At 41.2% G+C, this 25,537-nt stretch overlaps 2 protein-coding genes across 3 annotated transcripts in view; both read left to right on the top strand.

Moving 5' to 3' along the window:
- mical2b (microtubule associated monooxygenase, calponin and LIM domain containing 2b) overlaps positions 1-9,978 on the top strand; it is a 44,593-nt gene extending 34,615 nt beyond the window's left edge. For both annotated transcript variants that reach the window (XM_046037892.1, XM_046037891.1), the window contains 11 exons: positions 494-544; positions 1,714-1,835; positions 2,042-2,272; positions 2,458-2,633; positions 2,828-3,189; positions 5,185-5,258; positions 5,376-5,465; positions 7,613-7,706; positions 8,013-8,121; positions 8,241-8,314; positions 8,418-9,978. In XM_046037892.1, the coding sequence (XP_045893848.1) occupies positions 494-544; positions 1,714-1,835; positions 2,042-2,272; positions 2,458-2,633; positions 2,828-3,189; positions 5,185-5,258; positions 5,376-5,465; positions 7,613-7,706; positions 8,013-8,121; positions 8,241-8,314; positions 8,418-8,638 (1,604 nt within the window). In that variant the 3' untranslated portion in view covers positions 8,639-9,978. The remainder of the gene's footprint in view (positions 1-493; positions 545-1,713; positions 1,836-2,041; positions 2,273-2,457; positions 2,634-2,827; positions 3,190-5,184; positions 5,259-5,375; positions 5,466-7,612; positions 7,707-8,012; positions 8,122-8,240; positions 8,315-8,417) is intronic.
- A 491-nt stretch (positions 9,979-10,469) lies between these two features.
- parvaa (parvin, alpha a) overlaps positions 10,470-25,537 on the top strand; it is a 28,033-nt gene continuing 12,965 nt past the window's right edge. Inside the window, exons 1-5 of the mRNA XM_046037631.1 lie at positions 10,470-10,743; positions 16,995-17,084; positions 18,300-18,370; positions 20,924-21,026; positions 21,184-21,324. Of these exons, the coding sequence (XP_045893587.1) occupies positions 10,608-10,743; positions 16,995-17,084; positions 18,300-18,370; positions 20,924-21,026; positions 21,184-21,324 (541 nt within the window). The 5' untranslated portion in view covers positions 10,470-10,607. The remainder of the gene's footprint in view (positions 10,744-16,994; positions 17,085-18,299; positions 18,371-20,923; positions 21,027-21,183; positions 21,325-25,537) is intronic.

Below are 25,537 nucleotides of genomic sequence, written 5' to 3'. Positions count from 1 at the left end.
CTCTGCGAACAGCCAGCCCCTTTCAGCAATGACCTGCTGTGACTTACCCTCCTTGTGGAGGGTGTCAGGGATTGTGTGTGTACTGAACCAGACTGAGAGATTAAAGGCTCTTCTCAGGTTGACATTTCTGTATTATTCATTCTTTATTCTCATAATCTAATATTTTGAGAGTTGGATTTTTGAGTTGTAAGCTGTATCATCAAGATTAAAACAATAAAAGGCCTGAAATATTTCGCTTTGTGTAGTGAATCTAGAATACATTATAGTTTCACTTTAAAATAAGAATTATCATCTCTTTAAAACAAAAAGTGGCAATCACCTGTAAGCACTTGATATGTGACCTGTATGCTTAAGTGTGGAGAACCAGAGCCAACGCTCTTTCCTCAGAACACACTGTAGAGGATTTGGTCTCTGTGCTGTTCTTGTGTCATTTGACCAATCTCCCAAAAAATGAAGTCTGTCTGTGTGAGTTTATTGTGGTCTCTGTCTGTAGATCACGGTAACACCAAACAGAATCATCGATGGAAACGAAAGATCAAAGCGAGTGAGTACTTGTCTGCATAGCTTTTCCTATCTTTAGTGCTATTTCCCTGGTTTTTAATTGTAACTTCCTTTAGGTCTGATTGAGAACTGAAGCCTGTGGTTTTGTGCTGTGTATTCCTTGAGATTTCTTTAAAAGTCTAAATCTGTAACTGTCACTGTGGATATGTGCTAACTGTCTGAGGTCAGATGTACACACTGTTGTAATGCAGCACATGCAACACTAGAGGTCAGTGTTGTTCTCTATTAAACACATGCGAAGTGTGTGAACTTTCTTGAGGTCTTAGAGATGTTTACTGGTTTCTGCAGAGTTTAAACACTGTCCTTTCTGACAGCAGCCATTTCCAAAAGTGTTCCCACAACTTTCTTGTTTTTTTTTTTTTTTTCAAAATCCTATTGATCTACTTTGTTTTGCAGCCTCAGGCTTGTTTTGTCTTTTTTCAAATGTTGCAGGTGTATGTGATCGATTGCTTTGTGTAGTAACAAGGCATTTGTGCACACAGTGTAGGTTTGTCACATAGCATTGGTCTGTAATGCAGAATGGCTCTCACCTCCCTCAGAAAGATTAATGCTTCACAGTGGCTGGATTTTTAGCTGGATTTACCACAACACATTTTCTCTTCATGCAAATCTCTTTAATGCCTCTTCTGTCTTTCACATTTGCACAATAAACAGCATCACTTATTTTATATGGTTCTTGGGTCCCGTTATGAGTTTATTGTTACATGTGTAACCTGCACTGGTGTAACTGTACAATAAGCACTTATCACAGCAACATTTTAACTTGTCATAATAGAAAAAACACAGTTGTTACTTGCATATAAGTGCCCCAGTAAGTCATGACAGTGAGTCAGCATAAAGTGCCGGGACCCTACATGGAATTCAGCAATCATTCATTTTATTATTTACACCTGTGCTTTTCCTACTGTGACATGTCAAAATGTCTGCTGTGAAAGAGGCCTGTGTTTTGTTGGTGCTCATATATCTTAAAGAGAGTTGGTTTAGTATTGATGTTACTGTGTGTTTAGAAGCAACTACGATGAACATCTTCAATTAAGATGATGCATTTGTTGAAAGCGACTTACAGTAAATACGTTCAGCTTCCTTTGGGACGAGAGCTCGATGTCATCCCTCTCACACAAACAGCTGAGTGTGCTTTCTGCCCTCATACAGCCTTCCCTCTGATCTTCATCAAGCGCTTCCAGAGAAGCTGGCCGCAGGACAAAGAGGGACCAGAGACTGTCCCTGAATCTGAGTCTGACTTTGAAGAGATCACTTCAGCAGAAAAACAAACTGTATGTTACATAGAACATATTCTACATTTATTGGAAACAGAACTCATAAAGTTGATACTTTTAGAACTGTCCCATCATTGGGAATTATATATAAAGTAATATTAATGTCTTCTGTGGAATTCATTGACATTGCATAGATATTTTTAATAACCCTGTGTGCATAGCAATAGACTTTTTGTGCGTTGACGAGCCTCCTGTTGTCTCAGAACTCCGACAGCAGTTCCAAGACATCAGCAGACACCCAGAATCCCCAAGAGGGAAGTGAGGAGACTGAAGAGCCCTCAGCTACGATAAAGACAGTCTGCAACGTGTCCAGCCCAAAGAAACGCTTGATGTTATCTCTTTCTGAGAAAGAGAAGCTTCTGAACTGGGACGTGCTGGCCACACCAGAGGAAATTAACATCAACACCAAAAACACACATCAACATGAAGACCAGGTGGAGTAATTTATTAAGCAGCAATATCAGTTGCTCTAGAAATTATTAGCCTGCACGTTACTTTTATTTCTGATTTTTAGCTCTACTTCCTTCTACAGTGGTAGATCCACACAGAGATGTGGGCACGATAAGAGGCGGTAATTCCACATTATGTTGACCGCATTTTTCCTCTGATGTTTTATCAGGTACAAGCAGAGACGGAAGAAGATAAGCCTCAGACAGACTCGGGCCAGGATGGGGAACCATCCCAAAGCCAAGCCTCTCCCTCTTCCCCGTCAGCCTTACAGCTTATAGCCAACGCCTTCAGGAGGACATTTAGTGTGACCAATCCCTCCAGCAGCTCCAACACTGCAGTCACAATGTTTGTAGAAAATACTTAACTTTCATAGTTTATTTTGAGCACCACATTAAAGCTTCTGTAGGCAAGATTTTTCTGTAAAAATCCACCTGTCTTATCGGTCTAAACTGCCTTCTTTGCTGTTGATTTCTGGATTGAATTCAGATTAAATGTACCTACCTTTTGTTTTATATCATGATTTGTCTTCGCTGTACCAGGAGGAACAAACGTGACAGATCCCGCAAACAGAGGCCCATGTCAGAAGGAGATTTCAACTTTAGCTCCCTCTTCAGCAGCGTGGGTTCAGAGCCAGGCAATCGTGAAGCTCAGTGGGCGTCTGTAGGGGGCGATCCGTGGGGTGCCGGGCGGGACCTGCCCTCTCTCTTGCAGCAGGTGTCCCTAAAGGGCCGTAGAGACTCTGGAGGGGTGTTCTCTGACAACATGGCTTCGTTTCCCCGCCGTAGGGTCAATTTGTTCTCATCCCTAAGGCTGAGGAAAAGGCAGGGGTCAGAGAGCGAGGGGCAGGAGCAGGAGGTGCAAAAGGAAATCAGGACAATACTCACCAACCTCAGAAACAAAGGTTAGTCACAACCTTTTGCCACATGATCCTTTAAAGCTGCATTAATAGAGTTTTGGCCACTTGGGGGCATTGCAACAAACCTATCCAACAGACATCGAGCAAAATAAGCATTTATTTTTTGTGTTTTAGGCGACCTCATGAACATCACTTTTACTAGCGAGGGAAATGTTTACCTCTTTACTGGCTAAACGCTCTGCTATGGTATACGTACTGTCACGGGGTGCCTCAAAAACCCTGACATTATGATGATCAGAACGCGACACCAGGCTGACACAAGCAAGAACACTTAATTAATCAAACATAACTAACTAATCAAATAATTTGTCTAGCATAGTAGTCAGTGGTGTCCGCATGAATGGTGAATGACGTGGTGTATTAAAGAAAGCAAAAAGAATAGAGCACTGGGAACGGCGTTTCCCTCCTCTCTATCTCCCAGAGTGCCACAGGTAGGACGTGCTCTTATATGGTGAACACCTGGCACCTATACAGAACACATTCTAATTATACCATAGCAGAGCATCTAGCTGGTCTGCTAGACGGTCTGTCTGGCCAGCAGACACAGAGCAAAATTAGCATTTATTTAGAGTCATGTTTCTGTCCACAAACAGCCGCTTGCTGATTCTGAACGGGACACTGATAAGAGCAGTGAGAATCACCCAAACAGAAAATATGTGGGCCTAAAAACCAAAACAATGAGCTGAAAGTCAGCGTCCTAAAGCTCATTGTTTTGGTTTAGCTGAAGGATGCTAAAATGCATGTGGAGCTGAGGAGAACTGCAGAGTTGGATACGAATTCTGTGGGTTCATAACTCATTTCAACGGTCATTTGATTCATTGTTAATCATCTCCAGGGGATAGTTATCTGTGTGATCCTGTTAAAAAACCCCTACATTCTTTCATGTCATCACGTTTGATGACGTCATTACATTACCTGTGGTGCAAAACCGTCTGATATCGCACGGTGGCACCAGGGGAGAAGCAGGTCAATAGGAATGTCAGTTATGTTGAGAGAAATACTCAGTCAGTAGTTTAGCAAACTTAGCATAGTTTAGTGTGTATATATACACAGTAGTGTACTTAGTAGTTTTCTAGTGCATTTTGAGCTCTTTTTATTTGTCTTGAGGAAAAGATACTCAGCCCTGGAGGTTTTGGAGAGTTTGTTCATGGGGAGTAATGAAGAAGAAGCTCTTTCATCCATCTTTCCCAACATCCCCTGAGCATCAGCACATAAGACCGCCCCTGTCCAGTGTTTCAGAAGAATTACTGTCAGATGTGAAATTCTTCCCACAATTGTCGCCATGATCACTGGGCTTGCGAGCGTGGCTGCAGCAGTTGTAGCCACAGGAGTCAAAGCTGTGCTCACATGGGGCTGTTCTTTTGAAGCTTTATTTGTTTTTTTTTTTGGACAGCCAAACTATTTAAACTTTGTCTGACTGTGGCCATCAAAGCTAAAATTGGGCTTCAACAGTCAATCATAAACAAGCCAACAAAGTGGGGCATAAAACTTTTTTGTTTTAGCAGACTCAAATGGCTACATGGTGAACTATAACATGCTGTATGTACAGGAAAGGCCAAAACATTCACTGGGAGGGGACTGTCCTTTCATGCTGTTGCGTTGCTGTTAAACATAGAATACCTGGGAGTTCAAAGGGTTAAAGTGAAGCAATATCTACTTAGGACATTGTGACAGGCTGCATATGTCTGAGTAATGAGTTCAACCAAAGTGACGTTTCCTTCTCAAATTGTTCCATTTAAATTGGCCTAAAAAGGTAAAACTGTCTAATAATTCAAAATAAAAAGCAAAGAAACACCATTTTACAACAGAAATTATTTTTTGGCCATTAGATATATCTTATATCTCAACCCCTCCTGGGAACCACTGGTTTGATGGGTCATAGAAGTCAAATACAAAAAAGGATTTTTGTCCAATGTTCTTTTCTTATATTACAAGTCATAGTTACTTGGCAATTCTCATTTTTTTTATTTCTTTTCCCAGCCTCTAGTCAACAGAATGTGGAAGAGCCTTCCTCTAGTGACGATGAAAATGAGAACCTGACATCCAATCAGAAGGTTTGTACGGACCATTTCTATGAACTGAAAGACCACAGCACAATGCAGGGAAGTCTAATGGATACTGTATTGGCAATCGTGCACATTTTCTGAAAAGTTCCGTACTTCCTGTCCCAGCTATGTACAGAGAGACAGAGGAGGAGGCAGGAGAAGACGGTGGCCCAGCAGGCTAAAAGAGAAGAGCTGAAGAGGCTTCACAGAGCTCAGGTACTATTTACTTTCCTTTTAGAGTCACTCATTTTTAATTCATAGTTTTCAGTCACGTGACATGCGCGGTGACCTGGAGGGCAAAACAACAGACCAACATAGCGTCTCACACCGCGACTCCCCCGTAGAGACAAAAGCAGTTAAATTTTATTTGGATCACCTCTCAACTTAAGAAAAAGAAAGAGGTGCAGACAAACTGCAAGTGTTGGGCACTTCCGATCCATATAAGCTTACAGCATCCGCTGCCACATTTCTGTCGTTAAAAACCGCCAGGTCCCTGCGGTATGTTTATGTTTACCTTGTGGCGAATACCTCACCTAACACAGCCCAGGCCTGTCTCCTCCTTGATTAGTGCATCCGAAAGCACAACAACCATCCAGCATTTTGGCAACGCAAAAGTAACAAAATCAGAGTAACAGTGTATCACTTGCTTCCCTGTTGGCAGGCAGCGGAAGATAACGTCTTCTTTGCGCTTCATGGGAGCGTTTTCTTTCGAATGTGACGTCACGTGAAAAATATGAATTGAATGGTTCGGAGAGATGCCCGCGCCTCAGTACAATGCATCTCTTAGTGGACAAATAAAGTGAAATCCCCACTTTCTGTCCGACTGAAGTGCTTCCACAGATCATGATAGATTTGTCAACATTTACCTGATGCTCTGGTGCAAAGGTATACTGCTCCCACTGACTGAAGAGATCCACTGTGTTTGGATAAGTATAGTACAACTCAGTATCACTGCACTGAAAATGTACTTATTATGGGTTGTTCAGATTTAACAGAGTGGTGTCATTGGGGCTCAAGAGCATTTTCATATTCTTTTCCTAACTTTCTCTTAATTTTTGTACGGTGGGCTCGTACGAGCATGTCACGTCAGATTAAACGTGCATTCATAAGAATTGTAAATTAGCATGATTAATGGCCCTATAATACCTATAATATAATACTGTACCATATGTCAGGAAGTGTTCATTTATGAAAATGGCATCCATGAGTAAAAAGAAGAGCTTTATGAAGTCCAGCTTTCAGAGCACAATAAAGGAAAGTCTGTCATTTTAGACAACGTCAGCAGAGAAATTAAGGTAAAAGGGTTGGATAGGTGTGTCTTGTCTGTGGAGTTGCTGATTTTCAAACTCAATATTGAGTTTTCAAACTCAATATTGAGTTTTCAAACTCAATATTGCTTGAAAGTAATGAAACATACAGTGTATTCATGAGGCATCATTCATTAGGCCCACTGTTCTTAACCTTTATGTTGGATTCTGATCCTGTCCCCTGTAGGGGGTGATGTGATGTGTACATTAAAGTTGCACTAGGCACCAGTCTAAATTTCTTCTTTTGGCTGCAAAAAGTAAAAAATATATTATGGTCACAATTTTTTACAAAAGCAAATCAATATCCATAATGTTTGTTTAGGTTGTGTGTTTATATTATTGGCCTACATATCCTCATTGGATTCTCAATTGTCACTCCCACATACCAATATCAGTAGAAGCCTCAAAAATCCAAGATTGGTCAGGCTATGAGGAGATGAGACGATTGATACCGCTCTCATGTCTGTACAGACTGGCTAGAGCCAGGTGACGTTTAGCTTAGCTTAAGACTGGAAGGAGGAGAAGCTCACTTAGAAGGTGTTAATCAGTGAGCTGTAGAGGTGCTGGTAAGAGATTTTTCTTACCTTTGGACAGAGCCAGGCTAGCTGTTTCCCCCTGTTTCCAGTCTTTACACTAAACTAAGCGGCTGCTGGTCTCTAGCCTGTTACTTAACATACCTACATGGCAGAGGGGGTATCGATCGTTTCATCTAACTCTCGGCAACAAAGTGAATACAGATATTAATAATAATATTATAATCAAACCATGCAGGTAGTTTTCGGCAGTTTTCTGTTTCTGTGATATCTGTCTCTGAGATTTTTACCATGACCCCAATCCAGTGAAGATGAATGGGATATTGTATGTTACTCTTTTATTGTAATTACTTTCTACCAAAGTAATGGGGCCTATAAGAATAGTTGACCTTGTGTTCTCTGGAATATCCAGAGTAACACGGGGAGAGGGAGAGGGAGAGAGAGATCACATGCATGGTGGAGGCAGAAATAATCATCTCCTTTCATCGTGTGTCACATAATGTCCCACTTTTGCATCGCTCAGGCCATCCAAAGACAACTGGAGGAGGTCGCTGAGAAACAGAGAGACCTAGAGGAGAGAGGAGTGGCTATAGAAAAGATCATAAGAGGAGAAACAGGTACTGAACAACACACAAAGACCAGTGTCCTACAAAAGTCCTTCAACCTGTAAAAGACATTACAAAGCTACTTTTAAAGACAGAATCCTGAACCATTACAACTCGGCTCAATGGAAATCCACTGAAAGCCTCATTCTTCATCTTGTTTTAACTCCTGTGCCCATACTTCTCAGAGCATTTAGAAAAAAAAGTGTTGCCAGGTTAAAAGCCTCTACAGCTCTATACCCTCTATCCTACTTCCTTCATTCTTCTCTCCTACCTTCCTTCCTTTGTTCCCTCTTTGCTTCCTCTCTTTTCCTCTCCCAGAATCATCTCAGACTGATGACAGTGACGAGGGCCAGCTCTATCAGTCCTGGTTTAAACTCGTTCTGGAGAACAACAGATTGGCTCGCTATGAGTCCGAGCTCATGATCTTGTAAGTGACTGTGTCAGATCACACACGGGTTAAAGATTTGAATGGGAAAACATTCCGTTAATATTGCAACAATTCATATTTCTCACCAGCTGAAGTCACCCATTTCTCCTCTCTCTTAGTGCTCAGGAGCTTGAACTGCAGGACACACAGAGCCGACTGCAGCAAGATCTGCGGTGCAGAATGGCAGTAGAAGGTAAGGGTTAAACACACGCACACAAATGCACACTCTGAAAGTCAGACATAATAGTTCACAAACCTCTTCCCACCTTCCTCTGCTCTCTTCCACATCACTCCAGATACAAAGAAGAGTGCGTCTGAGCTGCAGGAGGAGCAGGAGGTCCTGTCAGAGATCATGAGGACAGTGGAGAAGCGAGACATGTTGGTCTCTATACTGGAGGAGCAGAGGCTGAAGGAGAGGGCTGAGGACAAGGACCTGGAGAGCCTCTTGCTCACCAAGGGCTACGAGTTTCACTGGAACCAGGCGGATGACAGCTGGGCGCAGGAGAAGCTGGAGTGAAAGCTGAATGTTGAGCACCTCAGTGGTTAAGAGCAGGATGATTAGTACAGGGTAGAAAAGAACTGTAAGGCGCTATTTAAAAACAAAGAGTGACATTTTAGCATAATATTTTGTGCCCGGCTTATTCTCATCAAGATATAAATCTAGAAAATGTGGCGGATGGAGATGTCATGAAAGTCTAGGTGTTTATTCACCCTAAAGAAGACAGCCAGGATTAATCTAGTCTCAGTTTATGCTGGAATGCTGAGTTTAGAGATTGAGGAAGAGTGGAAATGGATGCTGAGATAATGACTTCCCTCACAGCCATGAGGGGTAATAATGTCTCTGCCATTAAGGTTATTTGACCTCTGTGCTGTCAGTCTGTCATGGCCCGGGCTAACACTGACCTGAAACTGGATGTGCAATATGCTTAACCACTTATAATAATTGGACTGACTGCCTAATCAACTGCTTTATGTGGTTGCTTGCTGTGTGACAGATTTGTCCCTACTGAAACAGAGTGTAGCCTCACTGGAGAGCACATGGAACGATGCAACACCTTCCCTGAAGTTTTATTGTTCTGCACAGCGTGATTTGTTTTAAATGTGTCATTAAATGTCAGAGATGAGCTTTATGGAATTCACTGTTAGTCACCTTGTAGCTATGTGTGTGAGTGTAAGCTCTCTTATCTATTTTACTATATTTTTTCACTTTGTGCTGGAACACTGTCAAACAAAATTAAATTGTATTTACACCCAGACACCAATCCGCATAGGAGAACTGCTGCATATTTGTAGTCAGCTGGGAAGATGTACCTCTGCCAGGTAGCTGAAGACTGAATCACAGATCGAAACATTCATGCAAGTTGCACATCTGGCCACACCACTGTCAGTGATGTCATAGCCCTTGTCTTCATTAGCCATTAAAACCAACCACCTGCTGTGATGTCACTGATGGGGTCATGGCCAGAGTTACATCCCTCCAATGTTATCTGCTCTTTCTATTTCAGAGAGGATTTCCCCTCTGACTGCTGTCAGCTGAACTGTGATTGTGTCATTTTGGTTTTAACCTAGTGTATGGGCTGTGAGTGAAAATGACAGGCTTACCTCCCTCATGAGAAAATGAATAATGTGTTTACATGAGTTTTAATCCCAGGTCAAGGACCCACACACTCATTTGGTCCCTGAGCTTTATATGTTATGTTCGTGTATGTTGTAAATTAACAAACACTAAATTCAGAATAAGTTATGTTTTCATGATAAAAACTGTAAATTGTGTTATGTTTCTATATGTTTTGGTTTTATGCCACTTCAAGTTTAAATGGAAAATATCTTCAATAAAAATGTACTGTAAAATTGTGAGTACTGGTGGTTACATATTTTTCTATTGAGAGTGGTATATTGAAACATGAGCATCTCATTAACAGTAGACCATCTCAGATTTTTTAATTTGCTTGTTTGAATTTTGGACGTGTGTGTGGCTGGAGAGAGAGAGAGAGATAGATATGAGAAATGTATGTAGAGGTATTATAATATACGCCGACAAATAAAAAATTGAGAGCAGTAAAATAAAGTAACCGATAAAATAAGTGCTTTGTCCAAACCCTTTGCGAAGCACGTCCTCTTGTGGTGTGTGTGTGTGTGTGTATGTGTGTATATATATATATATATATATATATTCTTTTCACTGCTTGACACCCCCCGCTCCTCCTGCTGCCCCTCGGCCAGCAGCTGTGAACCCGACCCCCGAGGACCTCCCACTCCCGCGGTCAGCAGCCTCCCCCTGCTCTCCCAGCCGTCCTCCTGAGAGGAGGGGCCACTCACGCCTGCCAACTTCGGGAGAAAATGTCTGGAATTCCGTTTCCGCTTTAGGGAGTGGACGGTGATTTCTCCCCCCCCCCACCCCCTTTAACTTTACTTCCTAACCAACTTTCATTTCCACGTCAACTCGGACAGTTTGGTGTTAACTATCCCGGACTATCGTTACCGCGATGGCTTCTTCGCCTCAGAAGTCCCCGTCCTCTCCGAAATCTCCGACGCCCAAATCCCCGTCTTCCAGAAAGAAAGATGACTCTTTCCTGGGAAAACTTGGTGGAACTTTGGCAAGAAGGAAAAAGGCTAAAGAAGGTAAACAGCTAGCAAAATAACGAGACGAGAACCAGCAGGACCACAGTCTGCTCGTTCTACTATATTGTTTTCAGAAGTGAAGATGAAATGATTGAGTTAACGTTATAACACATCCACATCATATAACCGACCGCAGTGAGTCTTGCAGTGTAGGAATAAATTAATCCCCACAAGTTCAACCCTACTACGCACCCACATATTACTGCTTTAACGTTATACTTACTTATCGCAGAGACGACATAAACTACAACGTGTTTGTGTGAGTTTTCATGGCGGCGGGCTGTGTCTGTATCCATGTAAGGTATTGAATCCGCAACTACTGTAATACGTGAGGAATGAAGCACGAGTAAACACAGGCCCGCAACAGGCTCCACCAACACCCTCCTGCTTTCACAGATCCTGTGTGGGAACATGCGTAGTAACGGGATAAAGCTGCAGGGTCAGAGGTCGCTCTGGAGTTTGTAGGGATTCACTGTCTTGCTCATGGACACTGCCTCGCTTTCCTTCACATTAGTTATAAACCTTGTTATGTTGGACTTTAACTACCAAGAAGGTGCTATAAATGTGAATACCCCAGAAGCCTCTTTTTAAATGCCCAGTTCAGTTTACAGCCATGCAGGTTGTCTTTGGAAATACAGTAGCCTTCAGAGAGCCTGACATTCATTGTTAAAGGCCAAGTTTTATCATCAAATGAGAAAGGTCTCTTTCAATTGGATGATTACTTCGTGTCATTCAGGATACTGTTGCACAGCTGAGCCCCATTTTATGTTGCCTTTGTCTGCAAGACTTGCATGCACATCACATTATATTTGTGCTGGCTTGTGTTCAACACACACACACACACACACACACACACACAGGGGTGCTGTGTGTAGGATGTCTGCAGTGTGTTCCATGATTTGATGGAAAACGCGGGCTGTTCGCTCTTGTGTTGATCATTGATTAAATTTAAGTCCCTGTGACGTTTATGGCAGTCACTGCGTGTGCCGGGGGAGAGTGGGCACCGGCTTGAACAGGAGTAACCACAGGATGGAAAAAGGATGAGAAAGAAAAACTGTAGGATGGAGACGAGATGGTTTGAAGGGAAAGAGGACAAGGTCAGAAGGTTTGAGAGCATTAGCGAGGGCTGCGCATGGCATACAGACGGACACCAACTGTGTGCAGCGTGGATACAGTGCAAACAGAAAATATATCACATAAAACAGGAAAGGCAATTGTTCCTCTGTGAAAGCAGAGCAAATATAGAGTTCACATCGGGGTCTGGTGTTATATTAGAGACCTGTGAGCTCAGCCTGTGGAGGATGAGCTGCAGGGGAGAGAGCTGGTCCTGGTAGCCAGGAGAGGATGCTTGAGACTGGGGGACGGAGACAGACAGACATGGGCTGTGCAGCGCTCTGCCCTCCAGGTAGGACACTATCAGCATGAATTCTTTCCTTACATGTAGGCATCACACAGGAGGCATGTTCCTGACTGATGCATTGTGGCTTTTTATTTTTATCCTTATTTAACCAAGTGGATAGATACGTATTCTCATTTTATGACACCGGCCCAGAGGGGGAGGAGTGATGTGCAACGAGGACACAGAGGACGCCTCTGCTTTATACTGACAACAAATCAAATCTGAGCTGAACCTATGCAATGTGTTAATAGAGGTGAGCAAATCTTTTTTAACACTGGAGCTGATGCAAAAATAAATAAATCATAGTAGACTTGCTAAACATACCAGTATGGAAGCTGCACAGCTGGTAAGTAAGATGATTGAAGTAATACCTTGGTCATCTCACTTTCATATTTCATATTAATCTACTTATGATGCCTCCTCTAATAACACGCCACCCTGGATTTGCTCAGCCTTAAATAGTACAAGTGATAATTACAGTAACATCAAATTGTGCTAATTGGAATGGGGTGTTTTTCTACAGCAGCTATACCCCCACATGAGTGTGTAAATTACCAGCCACTAACAGTGGCTATAAAAGTTTTTGTACTCCCTTTTATACACACATTCTACTGAAAAAGCTATCTTTTGTTCATCACTGATACCAGTGCAAGAAACAATATCCAGCTGTCCATATCTCATAACCTAAAATGATGATTAAGATTGGACATATATAGAGAGTCCCTCCTCTTCCGGTGGACCACCCTGGGACCTTATTTTGGAAAAAATATGTGGTCAGCGGCGAGAGACAACACATTTTTTTTTTTTATCCCGTTATGAGCCCTGGATTACACACATGATGCTTGTAAATTTAAGACAATTCCAGAAAAATGCAGATTGCTGTAAAACTGTTGTATAAGACCCTGAAAATAAATAATTAGAAAGACCACAAACCCAAAAGTTGCGAATGTGACGTCATTTGTAACTGTTTCTCTCAAGCTAACGTTACTGAAGCGTCAAAGAACTTCCATGTGCAGATGATGTGATGAAAGGACCAAGAGTCGTTGGGTTAAACACATCACGTGAGTTGCATTGGTGCGTGCAACAAAGCGAAGTTACCCGAAGTTATAGTAGCAACCAAGCAATGAACATTAGCTAGCAGAACAGCATTAAAATGTTAGTGACGGATACCGTGTGAGATGAGCGATTTAGTTCATTGAGCATTTTCAAAAAAACGAAATGTTACTTTACTGTTTCACGATTAAGTGACCGTAATTATCACAGTTAGCTGTATTGTCGCAGTATTGGTAAAATGCGCTGAAAATGTTCAAAAACTGATACTGATACAAAATCATTTCACCAAGTGTTATTTTGAAAACCACAAATAAAAATAGCAGCAATGTGCTCTTTTTGTTTTATAGTGGTACATAGACTGTTTTATAAAGGATCTGGATCTGTTTTCAAGGAACTAAAAGGTTCCTTCAGCCCACTGTTGTGTGCGTTTCCACGATGCTCTAAAGACCTGCGAAGATTAGGCAAATTATCCAGCTGAAGTAGGCTGTAGGCCTATATGCTGTACAATGCACAGGCATCATTATTTGTTAACAACTAGCATGAACAAAATAAAAAAATGAACATCATATTTTACTGGAATATAATGAAAATCTATAGGCTTTGCTTGTGGGGGAGTATAATGGAGAGACGAGATAAAGTTAATTACAAATTTAATAACAAACTGGATAAAGCCATAACGTTCTTAAACTCCAGCACAGAGAAAGCAACACAAAAATAAAATCGCGACAGTTTGGAAGGTTATTAAAACATTTCCAGCCAACAAGAGCTGCAGATCAGCTGCAGACTCACGTTTGTGTCCGCCTGCGTCGGAGGAACGTGATGTTGAACAAGCTTTATTACCTGCTGTAATCAGCTGTTCCGCTTGTTTTGGACAGGAGGAGACCGACTTCAGCTCTGTGTAAAAACTTCCTGACTGATACACTTAAAACAGCAACTCAGGACCCAGTATTTAGCATGGCTCCATCAGCTGTTCGCTGTAAACACACCGCTGCACGCTGGCTGCTGTTTCCGAGCAATAGCCTACATTTAATGCCGACGTACGATCTCAGGCGACATCTGCGAGACTTGCGTGGTTATTTGACTGTTTATTGTGATTTATTGGTCTGCAAACAACGGTGGAAAAGAGAGGAGCAGTCTGCTACTCGCCCATTAAGAATTTTACTGCGATCAATCAGTTCAGTTTCAGTTTCACAACAATATCACATAGTTTGCTAACACTAGCATCATAAGCTAGTGGTCAAACCAGATCAAGGCTGTAGCAGCCAAACCACTGTGTGTATTAAATTGAGCAATAAGTCTTTTATTGCTTATGAAATTAACTTTTCATTTGTAAGAGAAATAACGTGCTATTTCTTCTCTCAGACGTTTCACAGTCTCATTTTAAATGTTCAGTGTGTAAGTTTTAGTGGCATCTATTGGTGAGGGTTGCGAGTTGCGACCAGCGGCTCACGGTGCATTCACATGCTCCTCGAATGGTTTCAAGTCTTTCTTCCGACTTCAGTGTGTGTTCGTGTGCTCTTAAGACGAGATGTGTTGGATTAGCATTATCAGAGCATATTAACAACACGCAGACATCTAGTTCACTCTACATGGACTAAATGCTAAATAATACGTGTGCTCTTCTTCTTCTTCTTCTACGTATTCAACGTAGTGACGAAACGCGCTCTGAAGAGCAGCTTGTCCGTTTGGGCTACTGTAGAAACATGGCCGTGCAACATGGCGACATCCATGTAAGAGGGTATGTAGCATTATACAGCACTGAAAACATATCCTGTCTATTTTATTGCATTTCTGTCAGTAGATCCTACCAAATATTACACGCTGAACCTTTAAATCTACCAAATCAAAACCCAAATAAACATTTTTAACATTCTGAAAATCGAGCCCCTGGGATCCTTATTGGGATAGACTGAAATAAGAACAACATTCATGCACACGTAATCCAAAGGATTTAGTTAAATGTTTTGAATGAATTTACTCTTTTCTGTTTTGCCAAGTTAGGTTTTCATTGATTTCCATCATAAAATAAGCGGCGAGTAATGCCACTTGCAGATTGACTGCTTGAAACTTTCTTAATTCTTGATATTTTCATTTGTTGTGGAAAAAGTTCTGCCACACACAAACGGCACGAGTGCCTTACGAACATAATGACTTTGTTCAGTTTGATGTGTCATGCAGTTGCATGCTTTTTTTAGTGTCAGACAAAAGAAAGTGGAGAGTTGCCATGTGCATGAGTAGAACTAATATTGGATCTAGTTGACCGTGGTGTTGTAGCGGTGGTTATGTCGGGTGAGTGGGTGATAGCGTGTCACTCTAGGAATATTCTCGCACATCCCTGTGTGATGTGATATGTGTGTGTGTGTGTTCATGCAGACAGTATACTGTACATGCAAGCATTTGTGGCTGGTGTTGATTAAGAGGATGTTGTCCCAGTGAAATGCACAGGAAGTTCACTCCATGCTTTCAGCATACACACACACACACACACACACACACACACACACACACACACACACACACACACACACACACACACACACACAGTTGGACACACATACAGAGATCAGTAGTGATCAAGCCTCCTCAGGTATCTGACACACTGAGAAGAACGGCATGCTGGGCTTGTATAAAGCCCGCTGAGAAGCAGGAAGCAACACCAGTCTGTGTTTGTCTGACGTCAGACGGTCTTGATGGAGGCTCTGCTAATGGGTGTTTGTGGAATCAAGAGAACATTTAGGGAGCCATCCAAACTACTGCTGAACACTGTTGGTGGTTATTCAGGGCTATGTTCATGTCTTTGTCCCAGCTGATCTGCTCTTCATGGAGCATTTGTCTCATTTATTGTTACGTTGGGTTACACGTTGAGCTTGTGATAGGCAAATAAACTTTGTTAACTTGGTTAGCTTTACTTGGGTTTTTGCTTTTATTACGGGCTTTTTAAAGATCAGTTAATCATTTACGAAATTCATCAAGCATCAACACCAAAAATTATCTGATTTCAGCTTCTCAAATAGGAGGATGCTGGACTTGTTTTTTATGTCGTTGTACAGTGAACAGTTTTTGGAATTTGGAAAAAAAACAATTTAGCGACATAATTTTGGGCTTTGGGAAGTTGTGATGATGACTGTATGATGACTTGATTAGTCAAAAATATAATCGATGATGAAAATAATTGTAAGTTGCAACCCTAACCACAGAAGACGAGATATGTGTCTTTTCGGCTGGTGTGTTTGCAGCAAAAGTGTAGGTGTGTGTGTGTGTGTGTGTGTGTGTGAGTAAACACCTTAATAAGGTGGAGAATGACGTGAAATTAAAATGGTGAAATAAGCTTCTAGAAATTGAAAATATAATCCCCAAACCCCCCAGCTGCCGCTGCCGCCCGGGTTGTGTGGCATTCTGTGGGAAACACTGTAGGTCCCAAACAATATCCTCCTGTTTAAGTAACATTTGCTAAAAACAATGCCCAGTTGTTTTAGAAAATCTCCTAGTCTTTAAAAACTTGAATTATTGATAGATTTTTAGAGATTTACAACTTCCGGAGAAAAGAATGGGTTTGGGGCCACAGACACGGTAGCTGAACACATGGTTGGTTTTGATCTTTGAATGTGCAGTTTTGACAATAAGTAAAATCTACCATGCCAGTGTTGTACTTGGTTGGTTATTTATTTCATTTTTTAAAATGGACAAGAAGTAGAAAATCACAGGAGAAGTCGACACAAATTCAAGACGTGTCAGACATCCACATTGTTTGTCTGAATCTAAATGAATCTGAAATAATGTTTGTGCCTCTCTCTAATAGTGTCTGAGCTTCAGGAAGAAGGGATCAATGCCATCAACCTTCCCCTCAGCCCTTCCCACTATGAGCTGGACCCTGAGGACACCATGCTAGGTAAACGACTACACTCACAGGCCCTGTTACACACATTCAGATACATTTGCTTTAAGGGGTTTGCTCAAAGGGCATGTGGGGTATAGTTGTTCCTTTTCAGTTTTTCATTGACATTTTGAAACATGTATTTATTCTCTATAGACTTTAAACACTCAAAGCCAAAACTAACTATTAAGAATAAGGCTATTATTAAAAAAAGCCTTTTCGGAAAAACAAGGACAAACATTTAGCAAATTAAAAAACTACATAAGTATCTTAATGACCTAAACCCAGACAGTTTAGTAATGTAATAGTTCATGTCCAAGACAATTATGTGCTTATTCACCAAGAGACACTGGCCACGTTGGCTAAAAAAATCATCTTTTCACATGTATGTAAGTAATGTGTGCTTGCTGCAGATTTGTCCACAGCGCTAACTACAGTGTTGGAGAGCAATGACAACTCCCACAAGGTTAAGAGTACAGCATTGTGGCATCAACAATGGTTGTGGGCAGATCACACAAGTGAGAGGGTCTGTGGACAGGTGCTGTAGGTATGCTGAGACCTTATTGCAGTCAAGCAGGAGAGGAGATGGGAAGCTTCACTAAATCTGACAGCTACATTTTTGTCAGCAGTCAACAAACCGACCCACTGCCAAAGGCCTCTGTGGGGAACACACACTTTTGACATTGTGTTCCACATGGACCAGGACACAGACTTGTGCTTATTCTCCATTTATTCTTATGTCCAAAGCGACTTACAATTGCTATATATGTCAGAGGTCGCACACCTCTGGAGCAACTAGGGGTTAAGAGTCTTGCTCAGGGACACATTGTTGGATGTGTCACAGTGGGGGATTGAACCCTAGTCTCTCACACCAAAGGCAAGCGCCTTACCCACTGTGCCGTTGCCACCCCCAGCTAGACTGTGTTGAGCCATTAAAACTGGAAAATACATGTACTGTTACAACCTTACCTGGTACGCCCATTTCAATACACTGTAAGTCTATTTAAGTTGCTGTAAAGCAGATTTTGTGGTGAGCTTGTTACCCTTTTTTGGTAATAAGTCATTTCATTGTGCCACTCTGGCTTGGTTACTTGGGGAAAGAAGCTTTTTGGGAGTGCAAAATTATCTAAAATGCTAATAAATGCTATTTATTTATTGTGTGGGTAGTGTTGCTAGTCTTCCTCACTTTAGAATAAAAGCTTTAACATTCTGTTTCTGCTCATCCATTAGAGGAGAATGAAGTGCGCACCATGGTGGACCCCAATTCCAAGAATGATCTCAAACTGCAGGAGCTCATGAAGGTAAGCTTTAAATGATTTAATCTACCATTTATCTGTAAAATACAGTCATTTAGAGTTATAGTGCTGTGTGTCTTAATAACTTGCAGCAAAGGATAAAAGTAAGTAAAGATAAAAAGCAAATTATTAGTGTGAAAAGTGAACAACTATGGGTTAAGTTTTGTGAGTAATCAAGCACAGCGCGTCACACATGTAAAACCATCCCTACTTTAAAAGTTGCTATGGCAGCATGGTGCCGTGGAACAGGCTTCTGCTGGAGACACAGGTGAGGATGGCGTGAGATAACTGGAGTCAAACTTGCAAATTCTTTAGGCAGGAGTCATCAAATACATTTGCCCAAGGGCCAGAATCTTTCTTAGCAGACACTTTCAGATACATTTATTTAGGCCTAATTAGCATATTGGTGTTGAATATTTTTACTTTCTTACCAGGGGGTTATTGATATATTTTGGCTTCACTTTTGGGAGCTGTCCTGTTATCCATCAGTGGCAAAAATCTAATAAAAAAATGTCACTCAGAGCCCAAAGCGGAAAGTTGATGCGGAAACCCGCAGCTTTAATGAAGAATGGACTGATAAGTACTCATTCATCATGCCAACTTTGAGTAGTGCTAAACCTGTATGTCATTTTCTATGAAACAATCGCTGTTGCAAAAGGATACAATCTTAGGCGTCACCTTTACACAAGACATGACCTTCTGAAAAGTCATACCCTGAGCAGAAAAATCACCACCTTGAAAGCTGGATATTCTCAAGCCAGCAGAATTATTAATTCATCTCTTAGTACATCTCTTCAGGCTGGCTGGGTTATCGCCAAAAATAACAAACCCTTTACCAACACTGAGGTTTTTAAGGAGTGCATGGTCTTGGCAGAGGACGTCCAGCGACTTGTACTTGATTGGGTCTTGAAACCTCAACACATATCCCTGGCAATTGACGAGTACACTGATATTCCCCAGTTGTGCAATTTTGTCAGATATTTTGATGGGAAAGATTTCAAAGAAGAGCTGTTGGCTTTGATTCTGCTGGAAGGTAATAAGACTGCTGACATTATATCTGGAAAACTATTTAAAAAGCATGGCTTGTCAACCTAATCGTCACAGACGATGCTCCTGCCAGGGGTCTGGTGAGCAGAATTAACAATGGCGTGACCAAAACTGTAATGAACTTAACTGTCTCATTCATAAAAGTGTGCTGTGCGCCAAACGAATGGATAAACAATGAAGACAGTTAACTTTGTCAGAACTTCGTCTAATAATTTGTGCTGGAATCTCACAATGACCTCTTTCTCCACAGTGACGTGCTGGCTGTGTAAAGGCAAAGCCTTGGAGCGCTTCATTGAGCTTAGGGATCAAGTTGTGGATTTTGTGGATGCAAAGTAGATGCAAAGTAATCAAAAAGAGCAGCTGACCGCCTGCACATCATGCAAGACAGTGAATATGTGTGCAACATTGCATTTATAGCAGACATATGTTCCCATTTGAATGTACTAAATCTGCAACTACCAGGGAAAGTAAAATGGGGGGTGGATTTGGTGGAAAAGCTTGATGCCTGTGGGAACAAACTTGATCTATTCCACATAGATTTGTTATCAGTGAGGCTGCTGTACTTCACCACATTGAAGACTGCGGCCGTGAGCAACGTCACAGAGAATATGAAGAAATACATCACACAGCCGAGGGAGAATTACTCTGCCAGATTTGATGACTTTGCTATTTCCAGGGACGTCACTGATCAGTATTTTCAGTATTCTCCTCTAATGTGAAGGAGTGATGCTGTTGAATGAAGCGAACTAGTTGAAACCCAGGCCTCCAGCAAAATGAAAGATGCTCTGGTCATGTTTGGGTCATCCTATACTTGTGAATCTGTGTTCTCAAAGTTAAACAATATCAAGACGCATGAAAGGAACCGACTGTCAAACCAATCTTTAGAGGACTGCTTGCGAATAAGCCTAACAGCTGTCAAGCCTGATGTTAAGAAGTTTGAGTCAGAGGGGAAATGTAACTTCTCCCATTAACCAAATGTGAGTATTTCAGCTGTAGGATTTTATTCATGGGATTCATCGTTAAATGACATGGTATACTTTTATTTAATATACAGGGAGCTAGACTTTCTAAATACGGAAACACCTTTTTGCCTCCAGTTATTTTTTGGCCAGATGGGAAGCTTTGGCCAGCTGTATGTGGCCCGCAGGTAACAGTTGACGATCCATACTTTAGGGAACTTTTGCTAGACTACCAAAGGCCTCAGACTAGTGCAATGATGTTTGTCGCAGCTGGACAGTTATTGTCAGCATATCGCCTGGTCAGACTTCAAAAGAATCTCGAGTGAAGCTACGATTCCATTGAAAATCTGGGAAAAGACCAGGTGGACAGGACAGACCAAGTAAATCTAGTTACAATTGCTAAAATGTATTGGGCTTCAGTATTTACTCTGGACATCAAATAGATTATTTAAAAATAAATTCTTGTTACATCATCATTAATTGAAAGATCATTTTCAAAATGATTTAGCAAGTTACAATTATGAGTAATTCATCTTTTATTCTGCCCTTGCAGGTGTTGATTGACTGGATAAACGATGTCCTGGTGGGGGAGAGGATCATTGTGAAGGATCTGGCTGAAGATCTGTATGACGGACAGGTCCTGCAGAAACTATTTGGTAATTAGTTGAACTATGCACGTGGAGTAAATGCTAGTGAGACAGGAAACTTGGCCTTTAGTTCTATAATTGTATCAGTATAGTTTTACAAAGAGTGAAAGTATTAAGCTAATAAATAATCATTTGTCTTTGGCTCTGCCTGCGTCTTGTGTTTCAGAAAAGCTCGAAGGTGAAAAACTGAACGTGGCAGAGGTGACCCAGTCTGAGATTGCCCAGAAACAGAAGCTGCAGACTGTTTTAGAGCGCATCAATGACTCTCTCAAACTCTCCACCAGGAACATTCGCTGGAATGTTGACTGTAAGGAAATTTTCTAATATGTTTGTTATTACCCCTTACTGCAATGCTGTAATTTATACTTGTTTTATGATTTCATGTTTGTCCTTTTCAATTTAAGTCCTCAACATTTACATGTCTATATATCAGGAATACTTCAAAATGTATTTTAAAATTAGAAACCAACAACGCTAATGTTAAGTGTATCAAAATAAACTACTTTATATTTCAAAAATACTATATATAGTTTTCCAAGGTACCATGAAACACTGTGCAAACCTTCTATCCGTCTATTTGATCGATCCCTTCGCCAGTACACTGACTCAGCTGATTAACTGGACGCTGTTTGAGAGCAACAGCTTTTTCTCTGCCTAATGAGGCAAGCAATAAATCTGTCAACCAGTTAACAGAGCAGATATTGACACACCCAGTTTAATGTTTAGCTAGCAGTTTGCTCAACTCTGAAACGCTTTCTTATAATTTTGTTTGTGCACAACTGATGAAAACTTAACATAGACTGGAAGTAGTAAGCTAACGTTAACTGTGAAGGCTGCTGCTCGGGTCAAATAGTTAGCTAGAACATTCCTTAAATTGGTAAATGATTTAGCCTAGGCTACTAAAACAAACAAACTAAAAAAAATCAATTGAAATGCTGGCAACATACACATTTCTCACCTTGACCTTCTTCAGTTTTCTGTCTATCTTGTTTAAAAGTTGAATGGCTTTGAGATTACAGTGCACAGAGGACAGTGAGGTGCTTATACTGTCCTATACAATATACTGCTACACAACTGATCTGTAGAATGGAATGTAAAACTCTGGGATGGAAAGAGCACTAGAATATTTGGTTCTAACCTGTATGAAAAGCTTCTCCTTCAATTCATTAAATCCCTGCTGCAGTTGAAGGCAGCAGGACAGATGTGGTGATAAATCTGCAGCCTCTGATTTGATAAGTGCCGCGTCAGAGCGCAGTGCCATTTCGCACGGCCGTCAGCTGTGCTTGCCTTCATTAAATCACGTGCAAACGACACCAGGCTGCTACAGAATAACCACACACACCAGATAACGTGTAACATGTAACGTCGGATTAAAGCGGCTCATCAATCCCTTGTCATTGCCTCCATTCAAACTTTCCTTTTAGCAAAAGTGGCGTTTCATGTTTTATTCTTCAGATGCATAACGGTGCAGGCGCTGCTGTGTCACATTTTATGATATGATGTGACCATTTATGAGATACAGTAGAATTAAACTGATTGTAACTGACTGAAAATTGATGTGGTCATAAAAATGTCTAATTTTTATTAGCTAGTTTTACCATTATTGTACACGTTAAATATAAACCCACACCATCTGCCTCTGGCTGCTGATTGGTGGCTCTGTGTGTGCAAAGCGTGCCGCTCCACACATCCAGAAAACAACTGGATTTCCTAGAAAGGTGTCTTTCACCTGTTTGATCCACCCTCTGATCCATAATTCTCTTCAGACAGCCATTTTGCACTTTTTGCACATACATGAACCAAAACAGCAGGTGCACTTGGAGACGCCAACACAGTGCAGCCAAGACCTACCGGTTCTTGGACTGATATGCTGATCTGTTATGTATAATAAACAGTTTTTCCCTGCATGTTGTTGATAATTACATACAAACCATAATAAATAATACTGACATTATAAAATACATACCATGCTCACAGTTTCACAGCACGCTCATCAGCCTTTTTCACAGATATTTTGACTTGTCAAACACAAGTGTAACTAATAACATTAATAATTGCTGTATTACATCACCAGAGCCTTGCGATTGTGCATCCTGAATCAATGGAACCACTTACTAGTATTACTAGTACTGTGTTACCTGCTATGATGCTATTACAAGTTAAAATGGCAGCTGTAATAAGTGATTTTAGTTACATCTATCCTTGATAGATACCATTTAAAAAAATAAAGAATCCTGCTGAATGGTGGTCGTGAGAATTTTGGAATCATAGGCCAGACAATATAATGAAACCCTGCATTATTATTATTACTTTGAAATTCTACCTGGACTGTCTTGCAGCAAAGTTGGCTTTGCTTTTAGGTGAGGAAATGATGCTTTTCAAACATAACATTCATAATAATAGTTTTTAGTGACATGTATCATTGATAGTTATCATTTAAAAAAATAGTCAAGCTGTTGTTCCTCTCATGCATGGAGTGTGTCTGGTTGTTTTAAGACCTCCCCGCACGATTTATGCTCTCGTCGTGCCATTGGATTAATATGCTTCTTATTGAGCTGCAAGCTTTCAGATTGACAACAACAGTGAATGTAGACATGCATGTCAATAGAGCTCTCTATGCCTCCTTTGATGACACTCTTTTATCTGACACAGGGACTAATGATACTTACTATCAGGCTCTCAGCACACTGATGTTAGCTGTAACAACCACTGAACTCTACCACCACCCAACCTTAAACTGGGGGACATTGAATAATCAGAAACTGAAAAAAAGTTTTCTAAATGGAAAGATTGTTTAGCACTGTTACACCACTGGTGGGATAACACCACGCCACTGAGCCACGATGTCCAAACCAACAATAAATTCCATTTGTAGACAGATTTTGCCGCCTATGCCTACCAGTTATAAAGATACAGCTTCCTCTGAATAGCCTCACTACAGTTTAACCAGGAAAAAAGACAAAACTCAGACCATTAAACACAAACGATGAATAAAAAGAGCTATGGACGCTGCAGTGCGTACAACAAGCAGTATTGGACTACATAAATAAAATAACTGCCACTTTAACAGCAGAATGAAACATCACCAAAGCAGACAACACAGAGATGTATGAACAACATAAACTCCACAGCGGCTGCAGCCATAAACACACATATCAAAGCAAAGACAGCTGCACATCACATAGTGCGCACACACAGTGCTATGCTGCATGGCAACGCAGTGGTTGTACTAACCTGTCTGAACTTCATTTTGTGCACTACTAGGTCCTCAAACTTGCTCTTGGTTCCACGTCTTTGCTTGACCATTCTCAGTTCATATTATTACCGGTCCGCTTAGCTTGTCTGTCCCACTATAACCAGTCCGCTAAGCCTCTGTGCCCCAATATTACCAGCCACCTCAAAATTTCAAACATTTTGCACGGAAAGAGATTCCTCATTCACAGTGAAAGAAATGGTCAGACACAGTTAGAAGTTTCTAGCAAATGTAAAATCCGTTTCCATTGCATATTTTTTTGCTTTCCCTAATAACCGATTTGAATTTGGGTACATCCCTAGTACAGGTGCTGGTCATATAATTAGAATATCATCAAAAAGTGAAACTTGTGTAATGTATACATACATTCCACACAGACTGATATATTTCAAGTGTTCATTCCTTTTAATTTTGATGATTATAACTGACAACTAATGAAAACCCCAAAATCAGTATCTCAGAAAATTAGAATATTGTGAAATGGTTCAATATTGAAGACACCTGGTGCCACACTCTAATCAGCTAATTAACTCAACACCTGCAAAGGCCTTTAAATGGTCTCTCAGTCTAGTTCTGTAGGCTACACAATCATGGGGAAGACTGCTGACTTGACAGCTGTCCAAAAGACGACCATTGACACCTTGCACAAGGAGGGCAAGACACAAAAGGTCATTGCTAAAGAGGCTGTCTGTTCAGAGCTCTGTGTCCAAGCACATTAATAGAGAGGCGAAGTGAAGGAAAAGATGTGGTAGAAAAAAGTGTACAAGCAATAGGGATAACCACACCCTGGAGAGGATTGTGAAACAAAACCCATTCAAAAATGTGGGGGAGATTCACAAAGAGTGGACTGCAGCCGGAGTCAGTGCTTCAAGAACCACCACGCACAGACGTATGCAAGACATGGGTTTCAGCTGTCGCATTCCTTGTGTCAAGCCACTCTTGAACAAGACACAGCGTCAGAAGCGTCTCGCCTGGGCTAAAGACAAAAAGGACTGGACTGCTGCTGAGTGGTCCAAAGTTATGTTCTCTGATGAAAGTAAATTTTGCATTACCTTTGGAAATCAAGGTCCCAGAGTCTGGAGGAAGAGAGGAGAGGCACAGAATCCACGTTGCTTGAAGTCCAGTGTAAAGTTTCCACAGTCAGTGATGGTTTGGGCTGCCATGTCATCTGCTGGTGTTGGTCCACTGTGTTTTCTGAGGTCCAAGGTCAACGCAGCCGTCTACCAGGAAGTTTTAGAGCACTTCATGCTTCCTGCTGCTGACCAAC

The sequence above is a fragment of the Micropterus dolomieu genome, linkage group LG22 (genome assembly GCF_021292245.1).
Source record: "Micropterus dolomieu isolate WLL.071019.BEF.003 ecotype Adirondacks linkage group LG22, ASM2129224v1, whole genome shotgun sequence".
Classification (NCBI taxonomy): Eukaryota; Metazoa; Chordata; class Actinopteri; order Centrarchiformes; family Centrarchidae; genus Micropterus; species Micropterus dolomieu.
This window is presented reverse-complemented; position numbering and strand designations above follow the sequence as displayed.